The sequence below is a fragment of the Poecilia mexicana genome, unplaced genomic scaffold, assembly GCF_051168715.1.
Source record: "Poecilia mexicana isolate PSO_F unplaced genomic scaffold, ASM5116871v1 scaffold_17, whole genome shotgun sequence".
NCBI classification, from domain to species: domain Eukaryota; kingdom Metazoa; phylum Chordata; class Actinopteri; order Cyprinodontiformes; family Poeciliidae; genus Poecilia; species Poecilia mexicana.
In genome coordinates, this window is record NW_028263386.1 from 8,186,390 (window position 1) to 8,206,077 (window position 19,688).

Genomic DNA, 19,688 nt, shown 5'->3' on the forward strand with positions numbered 1-19,688 from the left:
TTATTTATTTTTTCCTCTGGCAGATGGACATGCCAATGCACCCAAGCCCAATTCTAATGTTATCTGACGATCTTGGCATGAAACATATCACTTGATCAGTCATTCAAAGTGAGGGTTCACCGAAGGGCAACAGTTCAGACAAGGATTGCTTTCCTTGTGTTTGTTAAAGATGTGCTGCAGATATGGCACTGGGAAAATGGCAACAATAGACTTTGGATTCCTGAAGCAGCAGATACGTCCCCATTTCTTGTCAATGAACTCAAAAAGTCTGCTCATCTGCTGGAGATGTGACCAACAGACAAATTCCTCCCCAGACTTGCACTCGGGATCAGCGGAGGCAGCAAGGCTGTAATTTTCATTCCTTATTTCAACATCTCCAGAGGCCTCTTTTCAGGGCCTGTCCATTTTCTGTCTTTTCTTCGCTTTTGCTAAGCTGTGAGGTATTTCACTGTCTGGTCACCTGTCCTGTCTCTGAAGTGTGACTTAGTCCTCAAGAATGCTCGTCTGCATTCTCTTGCCTTTTCAGATAGGTGTTGACAGTTTTCAGAATGCAAAAAGAAAACAGAAGATTTCCAATAAGGCTAAAGATTGTTGACTAACTTACTTAAAAGTACACAGAAATAATTGTCTCAAGTTCTTTTTTTAACATTACGTCTTATTCTTTTTTAAAATGAGAACACATCTTTATTTTATTACACTTTTATTACATAAACTAAAAGACATTAAACTAAATGTTGTCAAAATATTTTCTGTTGACAACCATGTTGACAAAAAAATAATGTATACATCACAGAAAGCTATGGTGTGTGCTGCTGCTTGCTTCAATTTCCTTGCTCCTTTCGAGTCTAACTGTCCACAAGGGGGTGCCTTGCATTAACTGACTCCTCAAATGAACAGCCCTCATAGCCAAGCATAACACATAAAAGCATGACCAAACTGACAGCGACAAAGAGCCGGTGAAGGAGCATTCAAAAGACGGATGAATCAGTGAGACATGACAGAGGAAGACTCCATGGTTTAGATGATAACAGGCCTTGTGCCCCTCTCTGTGTTCAGCGTGTCGTCTTCTCACCTGTGTTGCTCTTTGAAGCCTGCACATGATACCTGGGGCATTTGTATGGCTGCCATGGTGGCTCCTCCTTCTCCACACACATGGCTGTCTAACTAGTTTCAGACGAAATAGTGTCCACTCCAGCTGTTTTCCTTGTATTTATTTATTTTTATTTAACACTTTATGCAGACTGTGGTAACTCAGGAACAATGTGATTGTAATTAACAGTGGACTGACGCAGTTTTTACTCCAGATAGAAGCTGCTGTGTTGCTTTTTTGTCTCACCGGGTGCAAATCAGGAAAAAGTCCAGGACATTCCAATAAAAGCTTGAACTTCCTTTCTTTCCTAGTTTTTTTATTCTCCTGTCAACTAAAAAACATGTGCAGAGCTGATTGTTTTTTTTTTTTTTTCCCTGGTGTTTTTCATGTGCAGTGTATTCTAGATTAATCCTAGCTTCTTTAAGAATAACAGTAATTATTTTATACATTTAAGTCTTAGTTAGCTCACAGTCTTAGAAGTGGTTAACATATTGCAAAAAGAAGACGCAGCGAAAATATTTATACCCAGCAAATTTTGCTGGACGATAAATTGTCCCAGAAATTGTTGTGATGTTTTTTTTTTTTTTTTTTGAGACCATTTTCACAGAAGTACAATATGGATAATGTATATAAATGCAAGTTCGCCCTCTCAAAGACCAATAAGCTTTATTTTTGTAAAGAACTCTTAACACTGGAGCAGAAAGATATTCTAAATATCCAAAATAAAACATGACGAAAACCCCCAAAATAAAACAATAAAGAAATAAAAACCACACACACGATGTCTCTGTAAAATTGCTCTTCTAAAAATATTGATCATCAAAATGGACATGATCAAGCTCATTTGATTTATTATGCGATTAATTGCTTATTACCACAGGCTTATTGATGCCTCTTACTTTTTCAGCATTTTGTAACATTACAAACAGACTTAAGTATATTTTCGTTGGGGTTTTATGTTATTGAACAATTCAAGATAAATAATAGTAAAGTTGTGGTATAATTAGTATTTTTAAATCTATTTCCCAAAATAAAAGTCTAAGAGTGTTGCACGTGCTTTTGTACTAACTCCACCTAACTTTGACGTCCGTAATAAAATGCAGAGCAACTGTGTGAACAAACGGCATCATGGCGACCAAAATACAATGCAGACAGGTCAGCAATAAAGTTGGGTATATCCAAGAATTTGAGTAATCTTATTAATGCTCATGTCCTAGTTTACAGTCAATCATGAAAAAAAAACAACAAAACAATAGGCTGTATATTTGAATGATGCAGTTTCCAAATTTCAGCTGTGACAAGGGAGGCAGAGGTCTGGAATCATTGTTAGAGACCCACAGGATGTCCTGAGGAAGAAGCCAGTGCAGAGCTGTGTGTTAGCATTCAGAGACGGGGAGGTGCACAACAGGGAGGCTCGCACCGCGCCTCCTCTCTTCTGGTGGCCTCAAGAGTCTCCCTGGAATGTGGCGCCCTTCTTGCCCGGGATTCCGTGACCTCTCGGATTTTTAATCACCCGTCCGTTACTGACATGGACTGAATTTGCTCCAATCAAGATAAAAATGGAGAAACAACAGCTTGAGAGCACTCTGGAAATTGAAAGTTCCCTGCTACGTATTCAAATTGCTGCATTTTTCTGGTTCCATTTGCAAAACAACAATACCGGGTGGGGGAATGAAGAGGTAAGAGCTGTCACGCCTGTCTGTAGTTTTTACATGTCACTGAATTCAAGCTGTGCGAGTGTTTCCTGTTGCGGGGCAGACAGGAAGTACTCTGCTTAGTTGGATTTCACTCACTGTGTCTTCGGTTCCTCTGATTGCTCACTGCAACTGTCATCTTCCTGGGCATAATGGTTGGTGTGAAGAAAGGCTGGTGCACAAGTTCACAGAGAATGTCAGTGTGAATGGCGGGGACTCTGTCAACAGCAGCTTTTAAAAAGCTGCAGTTTTTTGAGTATGAGCAGCATGTCTGATGGACCGACAGACTCGATCACTTTTTACCAAAGGAGGGGAAATTTGGGATTGTTTCTGAATATTCCTTGAATTTTCCACCTTGACGACCGTTGGGGCTTTTTAAAAAGGGGTGCTTGAATTGGTAGGATGACATACAGACTTCACACATTTCTTCTTCTTTAGTTTGTATATGTTATGCTTTTTTGTCATGTTCTTTAAAACTGCTGAATGTATGTAAATGCTTAGTAGCTCTGACAGAAGCTAACTTCTTTAGTATGGCTTATGGAGGTTATTGGAGAAGAACCAGTAATAGATTTGAGCCAATTCCAATTACTCTTTGTGAAAGCAGAGATTAAACATGTTTTCTGGCATTCCTGCCCTAAACAGTCATTAGTTATGTTAGAAGCAAATGCAAAGAGGAGTCACTGTAAAACAAACAAAGTGATTAGGAAATTGACATTTCACCCTTTTGGAATGGGTAACTTTAATAACTGTAAACATTAGTCTCTGTTCCCCTGATTATGAAAAAGTCTACCTTTATTCTTAGCCATCCAAAAGCCTGCCAACATCGTCCTGAACAAACAGGAGCTGAAAGCTTAGAAGAGAAAAACGGAGAAACTTTACTGTAATGCATTGAGCCTTCCTTTTCTCCTGGCGTCTGCTCCATGTTGGTTTGCTTCTTCACTGGTTTGATCAAACTAATAATTTCATAGGCAGACGGCTTCTTTTCATACCCAAGAAACTTACTAATGGAAATAGTACAAATACAAAATGGTAAAGGAGCACACTGACGATGTGTTGTAGCCGCTTTAAAGATTGGCTGAAATGTTTCTGTAGAAAATCCTGTTAAACCCAAAATTGTTTATAACCCTGGCAGCTTTAGCTTTAGATGTTTTATCACCTAGCAGCTTGTTCCTGATAAGAAGAGGAGACTGGCATCTTGTAAAACATGATGAAACAAAGAAGTATTACAAAAAAGTCTCTGTAATGACTTTTTTTTAAATGTGGATGTAGAGAACTGTTTTGAATGTTGAAAATAATTTACATTATGGCATTCAGATAATTCTTATGATTGCTGCTTCTTATGAAGCTTTTTGTATGTGCTTTTATTTTGTTGATTCGTCTTTGTGATGAGCTAAAACTTTGTGAATCTGGATGGCCTTCTCGCCATTACCCTAATCTTTAGCTCCCACCACAGTGATGTTGGGACTCTGGCTTGAATGTTAACATCACTTCCAGTAAGAAGGAGTGTAACAGTACCATCTGCAATGCATTTGATTAATTTTGGGCTTGACTTTATTTTTTGTAAAGTTTAGCCCAGAACGTCTGACAGTTGTTAACATTTAGTCATTAAAATTGAATATTTGACGTGAAAGAAGGCTAAAATGTTTTATTTCTTCCTGCGTTGTCTGAATTTCCCCACTTGTGTTTTTATCGTTATTTTTTTAAATGTGTTAAAATCTCATCAGCTAACCACAGAGAGCTCACATTTTTAAATGGGGAAGGTCAGGAAAGCTGTTTTATGATTCAGATCTTTTTTATCGTTGAAGTTCTCGCTCACTTTTACCTCTCTCCCCAGGCATTAACTTCAAGGAAGTGAATTCAGAAAACAAGCAGGCTATATTCAGCGAGATACACACATCCATTGACACTTTGGCATTCACATTTGGCAATGTGTGAGTACTGTGGTTCAACGCCAATGTTTTTTTTTTTTCCCCCAGCTAAATAGAATCTGAAAAGGCAGGAGCTTGTTGGTTGATGGACTATTCAATCTCTCTTCTTTTCCATGTTTGCGTCGCAGAGTTTCTGACTTCCTTATGGGAGATGAGGACAGCAGCTCAGGGTTGGGGATCCCCCAGACCAGAAGGAGCAGGGTGAGACACCACCTGTCTATTTTCCACCTTTCAGACCTCTTGTTAGACCAATTTTTGTTTTGAAACATGAAAGTTCTCAAAAGGCACACTAATGGCAGCAATTTCACCCCGCCTCTATTTAAAAAGCCTCAAGACCTTGTTTTTTTTGGACTTAATTGGAGTGTTGAAACCCCCAGCTACTACTGATGTGTGACTTTGATTGTATGTGTGCACTTCCTCTTCCTTCTAATCTCAAACCTCTTTTTCGCAGTCTTTTGACAACCTCTCTGTGGATCCTGAGGGCTACGTTCCGGGGAGCAGGGATCTCGTTGGTAAGTTAGCCTCGCAACCACTTATTTATCTTTGAGCTATGTTTGTGTGAAACACCTTTGACCTGAAATGTGAGGGGTATTAATGGCTCTTTTACAAAGCATGTAATTATTGCTTTATAGCTCAGGGCAGTCTGAAATGTCAGTTGTAGCTGAGTAATTTAGTTTTCTGAGTCTTGAATGCCTGAGGTAGACCCGCCTTAAACCTCGACTTCAGCCCCTGTTATTTCTGCAGCTCTTTCCACACTAGTTTCTCATTTCAATGCCTGTTGAAGAGTAATACTGTGTGGCCAGCGGCTGAGAGGGCTGTCTATTCTGACACATAAAAGGAACATAATGCTACCAGACTGTGTCGAAGTGTTCCTGGTACTTTCATACCCTCCCAACTTGTGAACTTCACTGATTTTGTTCTGTTTTTTTTAATCTACCTCCCCCCTACACATACACACACACACACACGCGCACACACACACATGCATACATATGCTGGAAAGTGGAAGTGAGATACGAACATTCAGCTTTGGGACATTCTAGTCACACCACATATGTGATGTCTGCTTCTTCTCCTGGTTCCACAGGCCCAGAGGTGTCGCTGTCAAAAGAAGAAGAGGTCGACTTGGCTTTGCAGAAGAATGAGAGTGGGGTCGAGTCCGCTCTACTCTATGCAAAGGCCTTGTCAAAGTACATTAAAGACCTCCTGGGGTGTATGGAGAAACGGCTGGCCATGGGTGAGACATGCATGACGCTGCTTTTGATGAATATAAACAACGGATGTAACAGAAAAACAAAATTATGATTGTTGGTCCTAAAATGTTTGTGGAAGAAAAGTTAAAAAGTGCCTCGCTGCATAAAACATGAACTGCTGCATTAAACTGCTGAATTCGGACGTTGAGCTGATGGAAGAGTTCAGACTTGGAAGATCAGTTCTTCAGTTCACTTTTATTTCAAATTGTTAATTTTCCATCGAGAAAATGTTTATTGTTAAATTGTTCCTCTTCAACAAGAGAGGAACAATTTCTTGGCACTCTTGATTTTCTGTAAAATCTGAAGAAATATAATAAATAATATTTGCTGTGTACAGTTCATTGATCGCAGCCTTATACTTTGCTGATCTTTTCTCTCAGATATTGAGTATGCCAAAAGCTATGCCAAAATGGCTGAGTCTGCAACGACGCTCGCCAGTCAGCAGGTAACAAACTTAAGACCTTATTCGAGGCATTGGTCTGTTGCTGAATTGGTGTCCCATACAGTTATAGAACAGAGGGAATCAAAAACACATGAAAACGTTGCTTTCTCCCTGTTTCCTACAGGACTACATGCCTCTAAGTGACATCTATGTTTCCACATTCAAGAACGAGATTGAATACAACCAGCTGCTCCTTCAGACAGCGTTGGCTCTCCAAAGCAATAAATTTATTCAGGTAAATGTTCATCTTTACGTTAAAAAAATTGCTCTGTAGCCTTTGCATTTGGATCTGCTAATTCATGTTGCCAAAACAAAACTTTGAAAGCATCTTTATGATAGCGCTATCATCCATTTGAATCATCTTTCATACTCAGTGTAATGATGTAACAGCACATAAACATCAATTAATTTGTTAGTTTCTCTCTGTTTTTATTTTGATGACTCAGAATGGCTTGAAAGCTTTAAGTTTACAGTGAAATTCATTTTGATTTGAAACCCTTGAACTGCCTAATTATCCAGAGACGAAACTTCTTATAAAATGCTCTTTCAGTAACTCCACGCTGTTGTTTTCTCTGTTTACTTTCAGCCTCTTCAGGCTCGCAAGAATGAACTGGACAAGTTGAGGAAGGACATTAAGGAACAGTGGCAGAGAGAGCAAAAGAAAATGGTTTGTTGAAAGTCTCTGCACAGACACTTGAAACATACTTAGGAAAGCAAAGAAAAGCAAACTTTTCTTTTAGCAAACTGCTCTGCTAAGCTATTCTTAGAATTATACCATGCGACTGCAGAAGAACAGAAGCAGTTGGTTTGTAGAATCTGTGATGTTCCTCAAGCTTTTATGCTTATATACGTTTTGCTCTATTAATGTTTATTTCATTGTTTTCATATCGGAATGTATTAATGTTAGTTTCTTACAGTGCCTCTTTACATGCTGGGCTAAAAATTGAAAAGGGCATGTCTGATTGTTTCTATGGTAACTGGTGCGTGCATTGTCACAATAAATCAAGTAACGTGGCAAAATCTTCTGGCTTTGGCAGCAAGAGGTTGACACAACCTTGCGTAAGGCACGAGCTTTGAACGACCAGAGGAAAGAGGAGTACAGAAAAGCCCAGTCGTCTACAAACCGCTCCCAGGAGGAGCAGTCTAGCACTGGCAACAAACAGTTGGAGAAGAAGAGAAAGCTTGAGGAAGAGGCTATGCAGAAGGTTTGCAAGGGTTACAACACGGGGGGATTGTAGTGGCACCTATTTGGGATGAGCAACTTCCATAAACCATTGTCTATTGTTTTTGAGCAGGCTGAGGAAGCCCAGTACCATTTCCAAAGCTGCAGGGCTGACGCAGGCGTCAAACGGATGGATCTGGCCAATACCAAGAGCACAATCCTCACACAGATCCGAGAGATGATCTTCCAGTGTGACCTCACACTCAAAGCTGTAAGAGAGATCAATTCATTCTTTCCAGATGAGAAATTAGCTGGACTGTTAAGGGATGCCTAATATATCGGGACTAACATATCAGTATCGATTAGATAAATTAAACTAAGTCAATATTAACAACCGATACTTATTTCCATCTTTTTGCCATTTGTTTCTGAAGGTGTGGGGGTTTGTCTTGTGGCATTTATTTGGTCATGTGACAGTGACAGTAACAACTAATAACATTACTAAATCTCTTCCTACTCTACGTAGATTTTCAGTCAGCACTGATGAAGATTCACTTACCTTAGCATGCTAAGTGCTTGAATTGTCTCCACAAGCAACATGATCTCCTGTTGAAAGATTTGTAAAGTATATGTAATAAATAAAATATTGGTACATATTGGTTATCAGCCATGGCAGCAACATAAATATCAAATATTTGTATTAACCCAAATTTTTCTATCAGTTCATCCATTCTGTTCAATAAGTTTTATTTGCTTCCCATGCAGTGATTAAAAACATTAATATTTTGTAAAATGCCGACCGTCTTTGTGTGTTTCTTTTTTAATAGGTGTCAGTGAACTGGTTTCAGACGCAGCAGGTGCAGACAGTGTCACTCCCAACCCACTTCCAGGCCCTGAGTGAGAATGCCAAGTTGTATGAACCAGGTGGATGCTACGCTAACTTTGTCCGCAACCTGCCTAGAAACCTTCCTAAAGAGCATCTTCAGCCAGACTCCTTCTCTGAACATTTCAGGTAAGCTACAGTAACCATAAATGTTATTTTATTTTATGACAAACTAGAAAATAAAGGGAAGGTTACTGCACATTCTATGGTGTGTTCAGGCTGATGTGCTTTATTTGTTTTCAAGCCACACATAACAAGAGCCCCTCGTTCCACATTTTTGCTGTGTCGAAAAAATGCCGATGTGTCTTTTGGCTTTCTTTCAACAATGCATTTCCTTTTATCATTCTGCCATAAAGGCCAGATTTGTGGGGTGGAGTGGTAATAGTTGTGTTGTCAAGAGATTCTTGCACTTCAGCTACAGATCTCCATACATCTCTTCCAAAGGAGACTGAGTACAAATGTATGTCAGATGCATTATTTTCCTTCCTCTTCACAATTGCCCAATACTTCAAGTTGATCTTTCACATAAATATATTGAAGTTTATATTTGTAAGGTGACAGTTTGTCAAAGTTCAAGCTTAGTTCATACTCTTAAGGAGCAACATTAAGCTTGTTAAATTAAGCCTGGCTGACACATAATCTTGGGCTCTTTTAGTTTAACATTGCTTAAAACAAACAAACATTTCTTTCAGTGTTTCTTCATAGCCTTCCCCTCCCATTTTAAAGTTGCTCAGTTCTTCTTTCAGCAGAGGTAGCAGTGAGTCAGAGTAGGAGGAAGAGAGACAAAATCTGGGAGAGACAGATCGCGTGTTGAATTTCTTGCCCTTCCTCAGGAAATATCTGTGTCGCAGGCTGAATGCTGCAGGGAAGATTGCGAGCGTGAGAGTTTGGCTCTGGTTTCGAGGTGCCCCCAAGTTTTCCCTCGGAGCCAGACAGTTGCTAGATTCTACGCAGAAAAATAAACAATGTTTCATAAGCTAGTTTAACAGCATGAATTAGGATGAGAGGTTAACTGTTATTTCTATCAGATTTAATTACATATATCAAAACCGAAAAGAAAAAAATGACTGGAATGTGTGTACTTTTATTATTGTGAAGGGTTTTGCAAAGTTATGCAGTTTGCAGGAGTAATTTGCCAACTGGTCTCCTTTCAGTTTTTGTTCCTACTCTTTTCAGTCAGTCTCAGGTTTTACATTAAGACAACTCATTTTAGAAACATAATTAATCACTTTTGAAGAATAAGAGGTATAAGAGGTATTTTTGCTACCTTTTCCTACATTTTGTTTCTGTTGATTCTCATTACAAATGTCCTAACTGTAGTTTCTGAACATCAGCTTTTATCAGCGCCATTGAATAATTTTGTGGGTCCCCCACTCACAATTAAAACACGGTACAAATCTGGACCACCAGCTTAATCTTATGAAATAACAACTGCCTTTTTTTATTACATGTTTTGTTTTTATTTGAATTTCATAGAAAGTAGAACTTCCAAACATCCAGCAGCTTTTTTCTCCAAATAGTTTTGAATGAGCCTTTCACTAAACCTGGCTCTTAAACAAGCCTTTTTTGAAGAAAGACCTGCATACTGTTTTTGTTGGTGATCTTAGCCTAAGCTTTTTTTTATAGAGCAGCAAATTAAGGAACACTTGGTCTCAGAAAGGTAGGAAAAAGTCTAAAATAAGGCAAGCTTGAAATATTTATTTTTATATAATTGAGATCTAAAATGATTTAATATTCCTTTTTCTGCTTATTACAATGTTGCATGTTTAATGTATGTTTGATCAGTTAAAAATGAAAAACTAGACAAATGTTTTGCATGTTAAGTGAGAAAGGAATAACATTTTTGTGACCCATGGGTACTTTCAACTGGGCAAATTTGCCTGTGTGACAAAACATTTGGATATTAAAGGCATTAACTAGGTTAAGAAAGCTACTTTAACTGTGACAATATGCCACCTGCAACATCCATAGCTTTATAATTTGTTATCCTAACCAATTAGGTCCTAACCACTGCTCATCCTGCAGTCATTGATGGTTCAACTGGTGACGTTTTATCCTCACAGGTATTTGTGGGGGAAAAATACCGGTGAGGGTATTTTGTGTGTGGGGGAAAAAAAGCCTGTTCCATTGGTTGATAAACTGAGCTCTTTGCTTTCAATGTTGCAAAATGTAAAGGTTTGTGCTTTAGCTACACCCTGTGTAGCTCTGCTCCACAACAATAGCACAGAGAACAGAGTACCTACCATTACAAACAGAACCAATATAGTCTCTGTCGCACAAGAAATTGCTTGGGAAAGGCTGTGTTCACTGGAAAAAGATACAACACATCCTGCAAACCAAATGTGCATGCTGTTCAGTTGGAAGCTGGCTAATTGTTGCTTTTGCTCATTGTGGCTTTGCAGCTGCATTCGTTGTGCAAAATCAACTGCACAGCAAAAATGCTAAATGGTTGCATATCAATTGTGGAACTACGAAAACCTCAGAAGACCTCAAGCCTCAAAAACTGAAAAAAAAAGTAAACTAAGATATCTTTTTGCCAGTAATATAACCTTGCTAACCATACATTATAAATACCACTACATTTTTCTACATAGCTGCAAAACACCCTGACTGCAGTGATCTAGAATGTTTATGCTTTATTTCTGATTAACCTGTATTGTTCATGTTAGTGTCTAGAATTGGTTAAATTCATTCTGTTCTAGAAAATTAAATGCAATTAGTTTTATTAATTTTTCCTTATGTCATTCTTGGTTCAACATAATGTAACAATGCTGGACTGGCTGTAGGACTCTAAAAGGACAGCTGCAACTAAAATCAGAAAGCATTAAAAATCAACTTTTTGATTTTTTTCTTTCCCAGGTCTGGGTTTACCAAAAGGTCTCAAGGGAGCACCCATTCTTCCCATGGCAACCTGTCGCAGGGCTCCATCACTTCCTGTGACGTTTTGAGCGGAGACGACGTTGACCACTCTCTTCACCGGCCTTCAAAGATCAGTGAGCGGAGATCCAACAGCAGCACAGACATCCCAGGTATATGCATGTCAGCACATGTGAGTTTCAGGACGCTGATTTTCTTTTTTTTTTACTTTATGAAATAGTTTTTGCTTCAGGAGGTTAAACAGCTCATGACACTCTATTGGTTCAGTTTGCTTCTGTCTTTATCAGCCCCAGAGGGGACTTACCCCGACTGCTGATTCATGGGAATGGTGTTTTTTTTTCCTTTTTTTTAAGTCTAAAGCAGTTGAGGTTGTGTGATGCTTACTCATAAGTCTAAAATGTGAGTGTGACTGAAAAACCACCAAAACAAATGCTGTTTTGTTGAACCTTGCTGCTTTTCTTTTCTGCGTTTCTGAAGCGCTGAAGAGCCAGGCGCCGCTAAGAGCCTGGACCTCCAACAGCCAGGGCAGCCAGGGCGGGATGTGCAGCGACTCAGAGAGTGCTGGGGGCAGCAGCGAATCCAGATCCATGGACTCCCCCACCGCTAGCCCAGGCATGAAGATTTCACATTTATTCCCTTCTAAATTCACTTAAAAATATATAGATATAGGCATATATCTATATATTTGTTTTCTTTTCATTAGAAGCTATTAAAAATGCATTGAGAATGACGTATTATTTTGTAGATGTAATTGCATAAATTAAGATGAATACCTGACGGAGAGACAATTTGTGCAGGATTGTATCTGCAAACTATCAGAAGAATGATATAATTTCAATATTTTAGACAGTGCTTCTCTTTTTAGTAACGTATTGACTTTATGCAGAGGATAAATAAACACACGTTCACTCCAAATTCACTTCCTTTATCTGCTAAAATTTTATGACACACTACTTACGTTTTTTTTTTTTAAAGCTTAATGTACTCATGTGACCATCACAGTTTCTCTTTCGTAGTCGCTGATGGTAGCTTCTTTTAGTACATCGTAACCTTGTTTTTAATGACTGAACAGGTGATTTCAAGCGGCGGCTGCCCAGAACTCCCTCCACTGGGACCATGTCTTCAGCTGACGATCTGGATGACAGGGAGCCTCTCTCTCCTTTTGACAACGGTAGGAAACATCTGTTTGTCCTCTTAAGTGTGTATTTCACTGGTTTGCTAATAACAGCCTGCATATTAGTTGACATAGGGAAATAAAAATGTCTTGAGGGGATTGCATAATCTTCTCTCGTGCATAGCAGATTGCCTCATTGCACTGATCGGATGTCAGTTTTGCTACATGTAATATTTTCACTCCCTATGTTTTTTTTCTGTTTGCAGAGGATAATTGATTGGGGTTACATTAGTTTTTGTGCTAGGTTTGAACATCAGATAAAGGGAAGAATATCTGTACGGTTAGGTGACAGAAACAAAGCCCAGCAACTTCCCCAAAGTTAAGCTTCAGTTTTTTCCCCGGGAAGTTATGTTAGTTTTCTTATTGGGAAATGTTGAATAATATCGCCTGTTTATGTGTTCGTTTTTTTTATTTTCACTTCTAGGTCTGGTAGAGATGGTGACAGAGACTTTAGGTTCTCCTGGTCCTTTCCGAAATACTCAGATGTCAAAAGCTGCTCAGACACATAAGCTAAGAAAACTACGAGCCCCATCCAAGTGCAGAGAGTGTGACAGCCTGGTTGTTTTTCATGGAGCCGAATGTGAAGAGGTACAAATCATATTACTTTCAACTAACTGTTAAAATGATGTGTCTTATTGTTGATACAGTTAAGCCGAAAATTATTCATAACACCAGTAGATTCAGGTGTAAAGTCATCTCATCGTTTCTCCCAACATGTTTCTTCTGATTGGAAGTGTTGTTTTGATGGATTTGAATCAGTGGAAATAAGGCAAACAGGCCTCTCAAACTCAAAGACACAGAGTTCAACAGCAAAGAGAAACAGACAAAATATCAGTGGAAACGATAGACACCAGTTAACTGGAGTGTCAGTCAGTTGTTTGATTGCTCCAAATCTATGTTTTAATAAACTGTAATCAAACAATTACATTGTTTCAGAATGTTTTGAGAAATATCTGTTTCATTTCCTTTCAAGAACAAACTTTATAGTTGAATAAACATGATTTAAAATCTAAAATTTGCCAAGGTCATGGAATATTTTGGGCATAACTCCACAGACAGAGCAGGACACAAGTGCTAATAAATTAAAGTATTAATATTGTGTTACCTAATCGTAATTTATGCATCTTTTTGCCAGTGTTCCTTGGCATGCCATAAGAAATGCTTGGAGACACTCCCTATCCAGTGTGGTCACAAAAAGCTGCAGGGCAGGCTGCAGCTGTTCGGTATCGACTTTGCCCAAGCAGCGAAGAACTGTCCGGATGGAATCCCCTTTATAATCAAAAAATGCACCACTGAGATCGAAAGCAGAGCCCTCAACATCAAGGTACTTTCATGGCCTTTGTGCGTTTTATTGTTATCAGTTAACAATAATCTTTTAAACTGGTTTATGTATAGCTTTGAATGTCCCTGTTTGACCCCTGTAGGGCATTTATCGTGTGAATGGGGCCAAATCCAGAGTGGAGAAGCTCTGTCAGGCGTTTGAAAACGGGAAGGACTTGGTTGAACTGTCTGAACTGTCACCTCACGACATCAGCAACGTCCTCAAACTCTACCTAAGACAGGTTTTTATCAAATTCCTACTGAGTTTTTGAAATTAACGACTCATGTAGACGTCTGTAATTATGGTCAGTTAAATCTTCAGCTGCTGTACGAATCAGAAGTTCAGATACTGTCATGAGCATGAATGGCGTCATGATTTTGGGGTTTTATGATGCACGTGGGATGCATCATAAAACCATTTCTAGAGAGGAATGAATCTACAACTTTTATGGGGGCGGGTTAAGTCTGACTTTATTGTGAATTTCCTCTAATTCATGCTGGTCCCAAAATATACAGACATCCTCATTCGTACTTGGTAGGACGTACCACAGGAAGTTGCAGAGAAGCAGTTTCAACTGTGTAGATTTAGGGGGAATTTAAAGAAGTTTGACAGTCATTCTTTGCTCTGCATCAGTGGCACAACATCACACTCTCCCAGGTTTTTCGAAGGGCATTAAAAAGCATAAACCATGTCGCCACACATTTGTTTCGAGGTTGGTGTTAAACTTACTTCACCATGGATACTAGTCAGTTGATATTTAGTCGTCTTTATAGATTTGGTTGAAGATAGACAGACTGTGATGTTCTAACGGGAAAATTCTAAATATGCATTTGCATTTTAAATATGCTTTAACATTTCTCTCAACAAAAGTGGTACAATACCCTATCAGAGTTATGCAGTTTTAAATTAAAGTGGTTTTGAACAAACATTTCTGCCCTAAAATCAAATGCATCAGCAGCCCCAAAATTAATGATATTCACCTCGATATTGATAGTTTCATTTGTTTTCATCGTTAAATCTTTTTTTTTTAATCGGAAGCATAGAATTCATTGCAGTGTCATTTCCAACAGTTGCCAGAGCCACTGATCCAGTATCGATTCTATAACAACCTTATTGGCTTGGCCAAAGAGTGTCAGCGCGCGATAGCAGAAGAAGCTGATAAACCTCCGAGTTCCCAGGCGGGGGAGAAAGGAGCACCAAGCGCCCAGATGAGCAGAGTCCTTTTGAAGATCAAAGATCTGCTGCGTCAGCTGCCCACAGCCAACTACAGGACTCTGCGTTACCTTGTCACGCATCTGAACAGGTACGATCTGGAACGAAGAGACAGTGCTTTGGTATGTCGCTCTGTTTGCAGTCACACTGACTCGCCAACTTCCTCATGACACACATGGGGAAACAGAGACTTCCCTAAAGCTTGGCAGGAACTGTTAGAAAATGACAGCATAAAACCTGTGGTTTATTCAGTATCACTGAACTGGTTTTCAAACATGCGCTGGCACCAGTGTGTCGTGTAGCACTATTGATAAGCATGGCGGATATTTTGTATTCTTTCTTAATCAACGTCAACATGCATTTCCAAGCTTTATTCTTGGCTCCATTGTGTATAATATCCATTTCACCACTGCACTGCTGACACTCTTTAAAAAAACTTTTCTTTCTTTCTTTATTTTTTTTTCATTATTAAACAAAGTGTTTTTGAAGTCCCAAAGAAAATGAACTGACTAAAAGGAAATTACTTATCAAGCTCATTGTTCCCCTTTGCATCCCCAGAGTGAGTAAACAGGCCGACGAGAACAAGATGAATGCAAGTAACCTGGGGATTATCTTCGGACCCACTCTGGTGAAACCAAGACAGATCGACGCAGAGGTGTCTCTCTCCTCTCTGGTGGATTATCCATGCCAGGCACTGATGGTGGAGATGATGGTGAGACACTTTCACATGATCTTCGATGCACTTACTCCATCTGGCTCCGAAATCACCACCAGCAGCAGCAGTGCACAAGCGTCTCCCAGACTGACCCCACAGGAGAAGGTGCGCCAGCTAAGCAGACACTCTACCTCGCTAACGGACATCAAGGAGGTGAGGAGGAGTTAGACGGTCACCCTGTTGGTGCAGTGTGATTCACAGCATTTAGATTTTTGACCTAACATTATTTTCAAAGTTGCACTGAAAGATGTAAACAGCTCATGGGATGTAAAACATTGTTAAAAATTACAAAAATTAGCTAAGAAAAATGTTAAAAAAATAACTGATTTCATTTAAATCCCCCAATTGTAGAGGCCTCTTTAAATGGCTCTAAAATTGACATGTTTGACGTAAACATAAACTGTAGTATACTTTCATTAAAAGAGGGGAACTTACCTCCATTCTGTCACCTGGATGATAGAATGGAGGTAGTGAAATGGAAAATTCCAGCAATGAACAAAGAAAACCAGTGAGTTTAAATATTGAGGCAGTTATGGAAAATGTCAACCAGGTGACCTAATAAGGGGAGATGAAGTAGGTAGAATGCAAGCAGGGAAACTGAGGGAACACGACTGAATAACACAGAGAAGGTAAACTTAAAAACAACACTGATCTAAGAGATTATTCCTTTCAGTAGCAGGCCAGCCCTCCGTCATAACAGTTTAGATTCTACCTACATGTCAACAGGTTGTTTGACAGCTATACCAGATGACTGAGCACTGTTGATTGGCAGGATAGACTCATACAGGTGCCAATGTCTTTGCCTGAAGTCATTTTATAATTTCTAAACTTGCAGGGTTTTTTTTTTTAAGTCCAAGTTTGGACTTTTCTGATATGTTTAGTTTGAATTTATGCTGTTGCAATAAAATGTAAATGTTTTTTTTAAGGCTTTTTGGTTACCTTAGCTAGCAGATAATAATAAATGTGACTGCTGCTTGTCCTTCCTTGTTCCTGTTCTTCCATCTGGCTGTTTTTGAGTTGTATGTTGTAAAATTTAGATGGGTAAATGTGATGACATTGTAATCCTCTTTGTCAAATTTGTGCCTTCAGAGTGCCAAAATATACAAGAGATACTCCTCGGTAATCCCAACATCCCACATCCTGGGTGAGGTGCAGGAGGTCCAGGCCGGGAAAGACCAATCGGATTCTTCAGCCACAGAGAAGCTCAACGGGTTGCACACGTCGAGCGGACGCGAGGTCCAGAGATCAACCTTGGCGCTTAACCGCCCCAGCTCCTCGCTCCCCTACCACACAAACACCTTGCCAACGAAGGTCCAGCTGCGTAACCAGGTCGGTCGGCCCATTTCTCGACCGATCAGCATGCCGCTGGAACGCCTGCCGACGCCGGCACAGATTCTGGAGAGGAATAACCGGAACAAAACGGATGTGGTCGATGGAAGCTCCGCTCAGAGGGACACAGAAACGATTCAGGAGATCCCGGAGCCCGAGAGGGCTCGACAGAGTGGCTCATCCAGAATAAGCACCTATTACATTACGCCGTTTATCGACACTCAGACGATGCAGAGAAGGACATGGGATAAGAAGTACAAGCACTATGACATGACATCCAGAACTGCCATGATAGTCGCCAATCTGCCGCCCACCAGCTCCGGGTTGCAGCCGGTGAAGGCCACGCTGCCCATCACGGTTGGTGCTGGTGCAACCGCGGCCTCTGTGGTTACGGCCACTAGCACCGTGAGCACCGTGTTCTCCGGCAGCCCCAGCATGCTGTCAGTTAAGTCTGTGTGGAGCTCCAAAAGGGAAAAAGATGCAGAGTCCTCTGCCAGCAGCTCGCCAAACGTTTCACTAACACTCAGGGCTCCACGGACTCTACAGCCCCCACCGGGAACCTTCTACATCCCCCCGGTTTCCAGTAGCAGCAGATCCAGGACACTTTCCAGCTGGACTACAACCACAGCCACCAGCACGTCGCTCACTTCTACCAACACTTCCCCAGCAGCCTCCCCTTCCACAACCCCAGTAAAAACACTTCACCAGACTCAGGACTCCACAGACAGCGCCATTGACCCCGGGGTCTCGGCCTCCCCCACTCTTTCTCCCCCCCAGTCTCCCTCTCCAAGCAGCCCTGATGACCTCAGCCCCACTGGGACCAAACCCATCTACCAAAGACTCCGACTGCTGCAGGAGAACGAACACAGGGAGGCTCATTTTGTCTGAAAAAAAAAAAAAAAAAGAACAAAAATTTATATTTGTAAATATTAATATGTCTGTGGTGAATGGGAGAACATGTAGGCAAGTAAAAATAAACCATGAAAGTGTTCAAAGTACTAATATATTCCTTTTTACGTGTTGAAGACAGAACCAACAGCAGTTGGTCAGAGGAAGCAAAACAAATACTTAGACTTTGGTGCCAACGTTTACTGTCTGCTCTATGTTTTAAACAGTATATTTGCCAAAAAGAAGTTATTTCCTGTTAGCTGTAAGTCAGTCGGTTTTCTTGTTCAGTGTTAATCTGTTACATAAATGACACTTTACATGTCGCACTTCCAGGCTTAAATGCTGATGTCTCTTTAATTTTTAAATTTAAATATGTACTGAATTTCACATTACAGGGAACAATTGGAATATTTTCAATGCAATTTTCTTAATATAATTGAAAATAATTCCCTTTTTTAACTGAATGTGTCCTGAGTGGCCTGTGATTGGTACATCTTCTCTCAGTATGTAAGCCTTACATTACATATGTGTAAATGTTTATATATTCATGCAACAGTTCTTGCTGCAAATTAAAACAAAAGTTATTTTAAACTTATTTCTTGTTTTGTTTTGTTTTTTTGTTTTTTTGTTAAATGCATTTTTTTCAGTTAAATTTTTTTTTATTATATCTTGACTTAAATAATTTTTTTTTTGGAAAAATAGAAAAATAAAATAACTACTAAGCAGAAAAAAGTACAGGAATGAAGTTTATTTGTACCCACAGCACATCAGGATAGTTTCTCAAACATTTACAGTAAGTTTTTATTCAAAACTCAAATTTGTCCTGCGTCTGGCCCTGCAGTTAACAAATAACTGCTGGAGATCGGCACTGGACCTGTCATGACTCAAATGGATGCATTTAGATTTTCAACCTTTATTTTTATGTATTTACATAAAAAAACAAAACAAAGACATGGACTTCAACCAACCATTTTTTGACGTTGATAAATATGGTGAGATTTCAGATATTTAGACCCTGAATGAAATGCGGAAACTTTCTCACAGCTTTAAATTTTTCATTTCAGTCATGCATCCAGTTGGATTGTTTTTCCTTTTTCCTTCTGCATTTGATGGATTTCAAATTTGCTCCAACTCAAATCGATTGTGGTTTCAGGATGTTTTGCGTCTGCTGGGGGCTCAGCTGGCTTTAATGTCCTACTTTGAAACCTTCACATTCTCCTCAGCTAATTACTCATGTCACCTGCGCCTTCTCCGCTCAGCCGCTCAGAGGAAACTCATTTCAGACACAAAAATTGAAACAAATGCTGCCGTCTCTTAGTCTCTCGCCTTTGCTCCTGTGTCCTATAAATCCAAACTCCTAATTTATTCTGTAGGTGTTTAGCTGTGGGATTACACGCTGGTGCAGTTTCATTTCTGCTCAGGTTATTTTCTTTGACAAATATATTTGCGGCTGCTGTGATGAAGACCACCTCCCGCTTTTCTCTCCGCCAGGTTTCCCTGCTTTTCCTTCTCCTGCAGGTATCTGCCTAATTCTACCTCAAAATGGATGACTGTTGTCTCTTTTCTGCCTGCCCATGTTGAGCCGGGAGATTAGAGCAATCAGATTAGGAGTGCTGCTGACCTGCAGCACAGAGAGAGAGAGAGAGAAAGAGAGACAGGGTGGGCAGCTCGGAGTCATCTGAAGCACTTCTTCTACCCGGCTTATTGTTTTGCATTACTT

The 19,688-nt window shown here is 39.9% G+C and overlaps 1 protein-coding gene across 2 annotated transcripts in view; it reads left to right on the forward strand.

Moving 5' to 3' along the window:
* LOC106933673 (rho GTPase-activating protein 29-like) overlaps positions 1 to 18,563 on the forward strand; it is a 34,046-nt gene extending 15,483 nt beyond the window's left edge. The window contains exons 1-20 of one of the 2 annotated variants that reach the window (XM_088014349.1): positions 24 to 3,181; positions 4,619 to 4,715; positions 4,841 to 4,913; positions 5,164 to 5,224; positions 5,800 to 5,949; positions 6,346 to 6,410; positions 6,532 to 6,642; positions 6,994 to 7,074; positions 7,445 to 7,612; positions 7,703 to 7,840; positions 8,397 to 8,581; positions 11,312 to 11,481; positions 11,807 to 11,941; positions 12,402 to 12,500; positions 12,928 to 13,091; positions 13,639 to 13,827; positions 13,928 to 14,065; positions 14,895 to 15,127; positions 15,595 to 15,904; positions 16,841 to 18,563. In XM_088014349.1, the coding sequence (XP_087870475.1) occupies positions 4,857 to 4,913; positions 5,164 to 5,224; positions 5,800 to 5,949; positions 6,346 to 6,410; positions 6,532 to 6,642; positions 6,994 to 7,074; positions 7,445 to 7,612; positions 7,703 to 7,840; positions 8,397 to 8,581; positions 11,312 to 11,481; positions 11,807 to 11,941; positions 12,402 to 12,500; positions 12,928 to 13,091; positions 13,639 to 13,827; positions 13,928 to 14,065; positions 14,895 to 15,127; positions 15,595 to 15,904; positions 16,841 to 17,968 (3,582 nt within the window). In that variant the 5' untranslated portion in view covers positions 24 to 3,181; positions 4,619 to 4,715; positions 4,841 to 4,856 and the 3' untranslated portion in view covers positions 17,969 to 18,563. Of the gene's footprint in view, positions 1 to 23; positions 3,182 to 4,618; positions 4,716 to 4,840; positions 4,914 to 5,163; positions 5,225 to 5,799; positions 5,950 to 6,345; positions 6,411 to 6,531; positions 6,643 to 6,993; positions 7,075 to 7,444; positions 7,613 to 7,702; positions 7,841 to 8,396; positions 8,582 to 11,311; positions 11,482 to 11,806; positions 11,942 to 12,401; positions 12,501 to 12,927; positions 13,092 to 13,638; positions 13,828 to 13,927; positions 14,066 to 14,894; positions 15,128 to 15,594; positions 15,905 to 16,840 lie in introns of those variants that run through there. The other variant, XM_015013066.2, reaches the window with a different exon arrangement.
* The last annotated feature ends 1,125 nt before the right edge of the window (positions 18,564 to 19,688 follow it).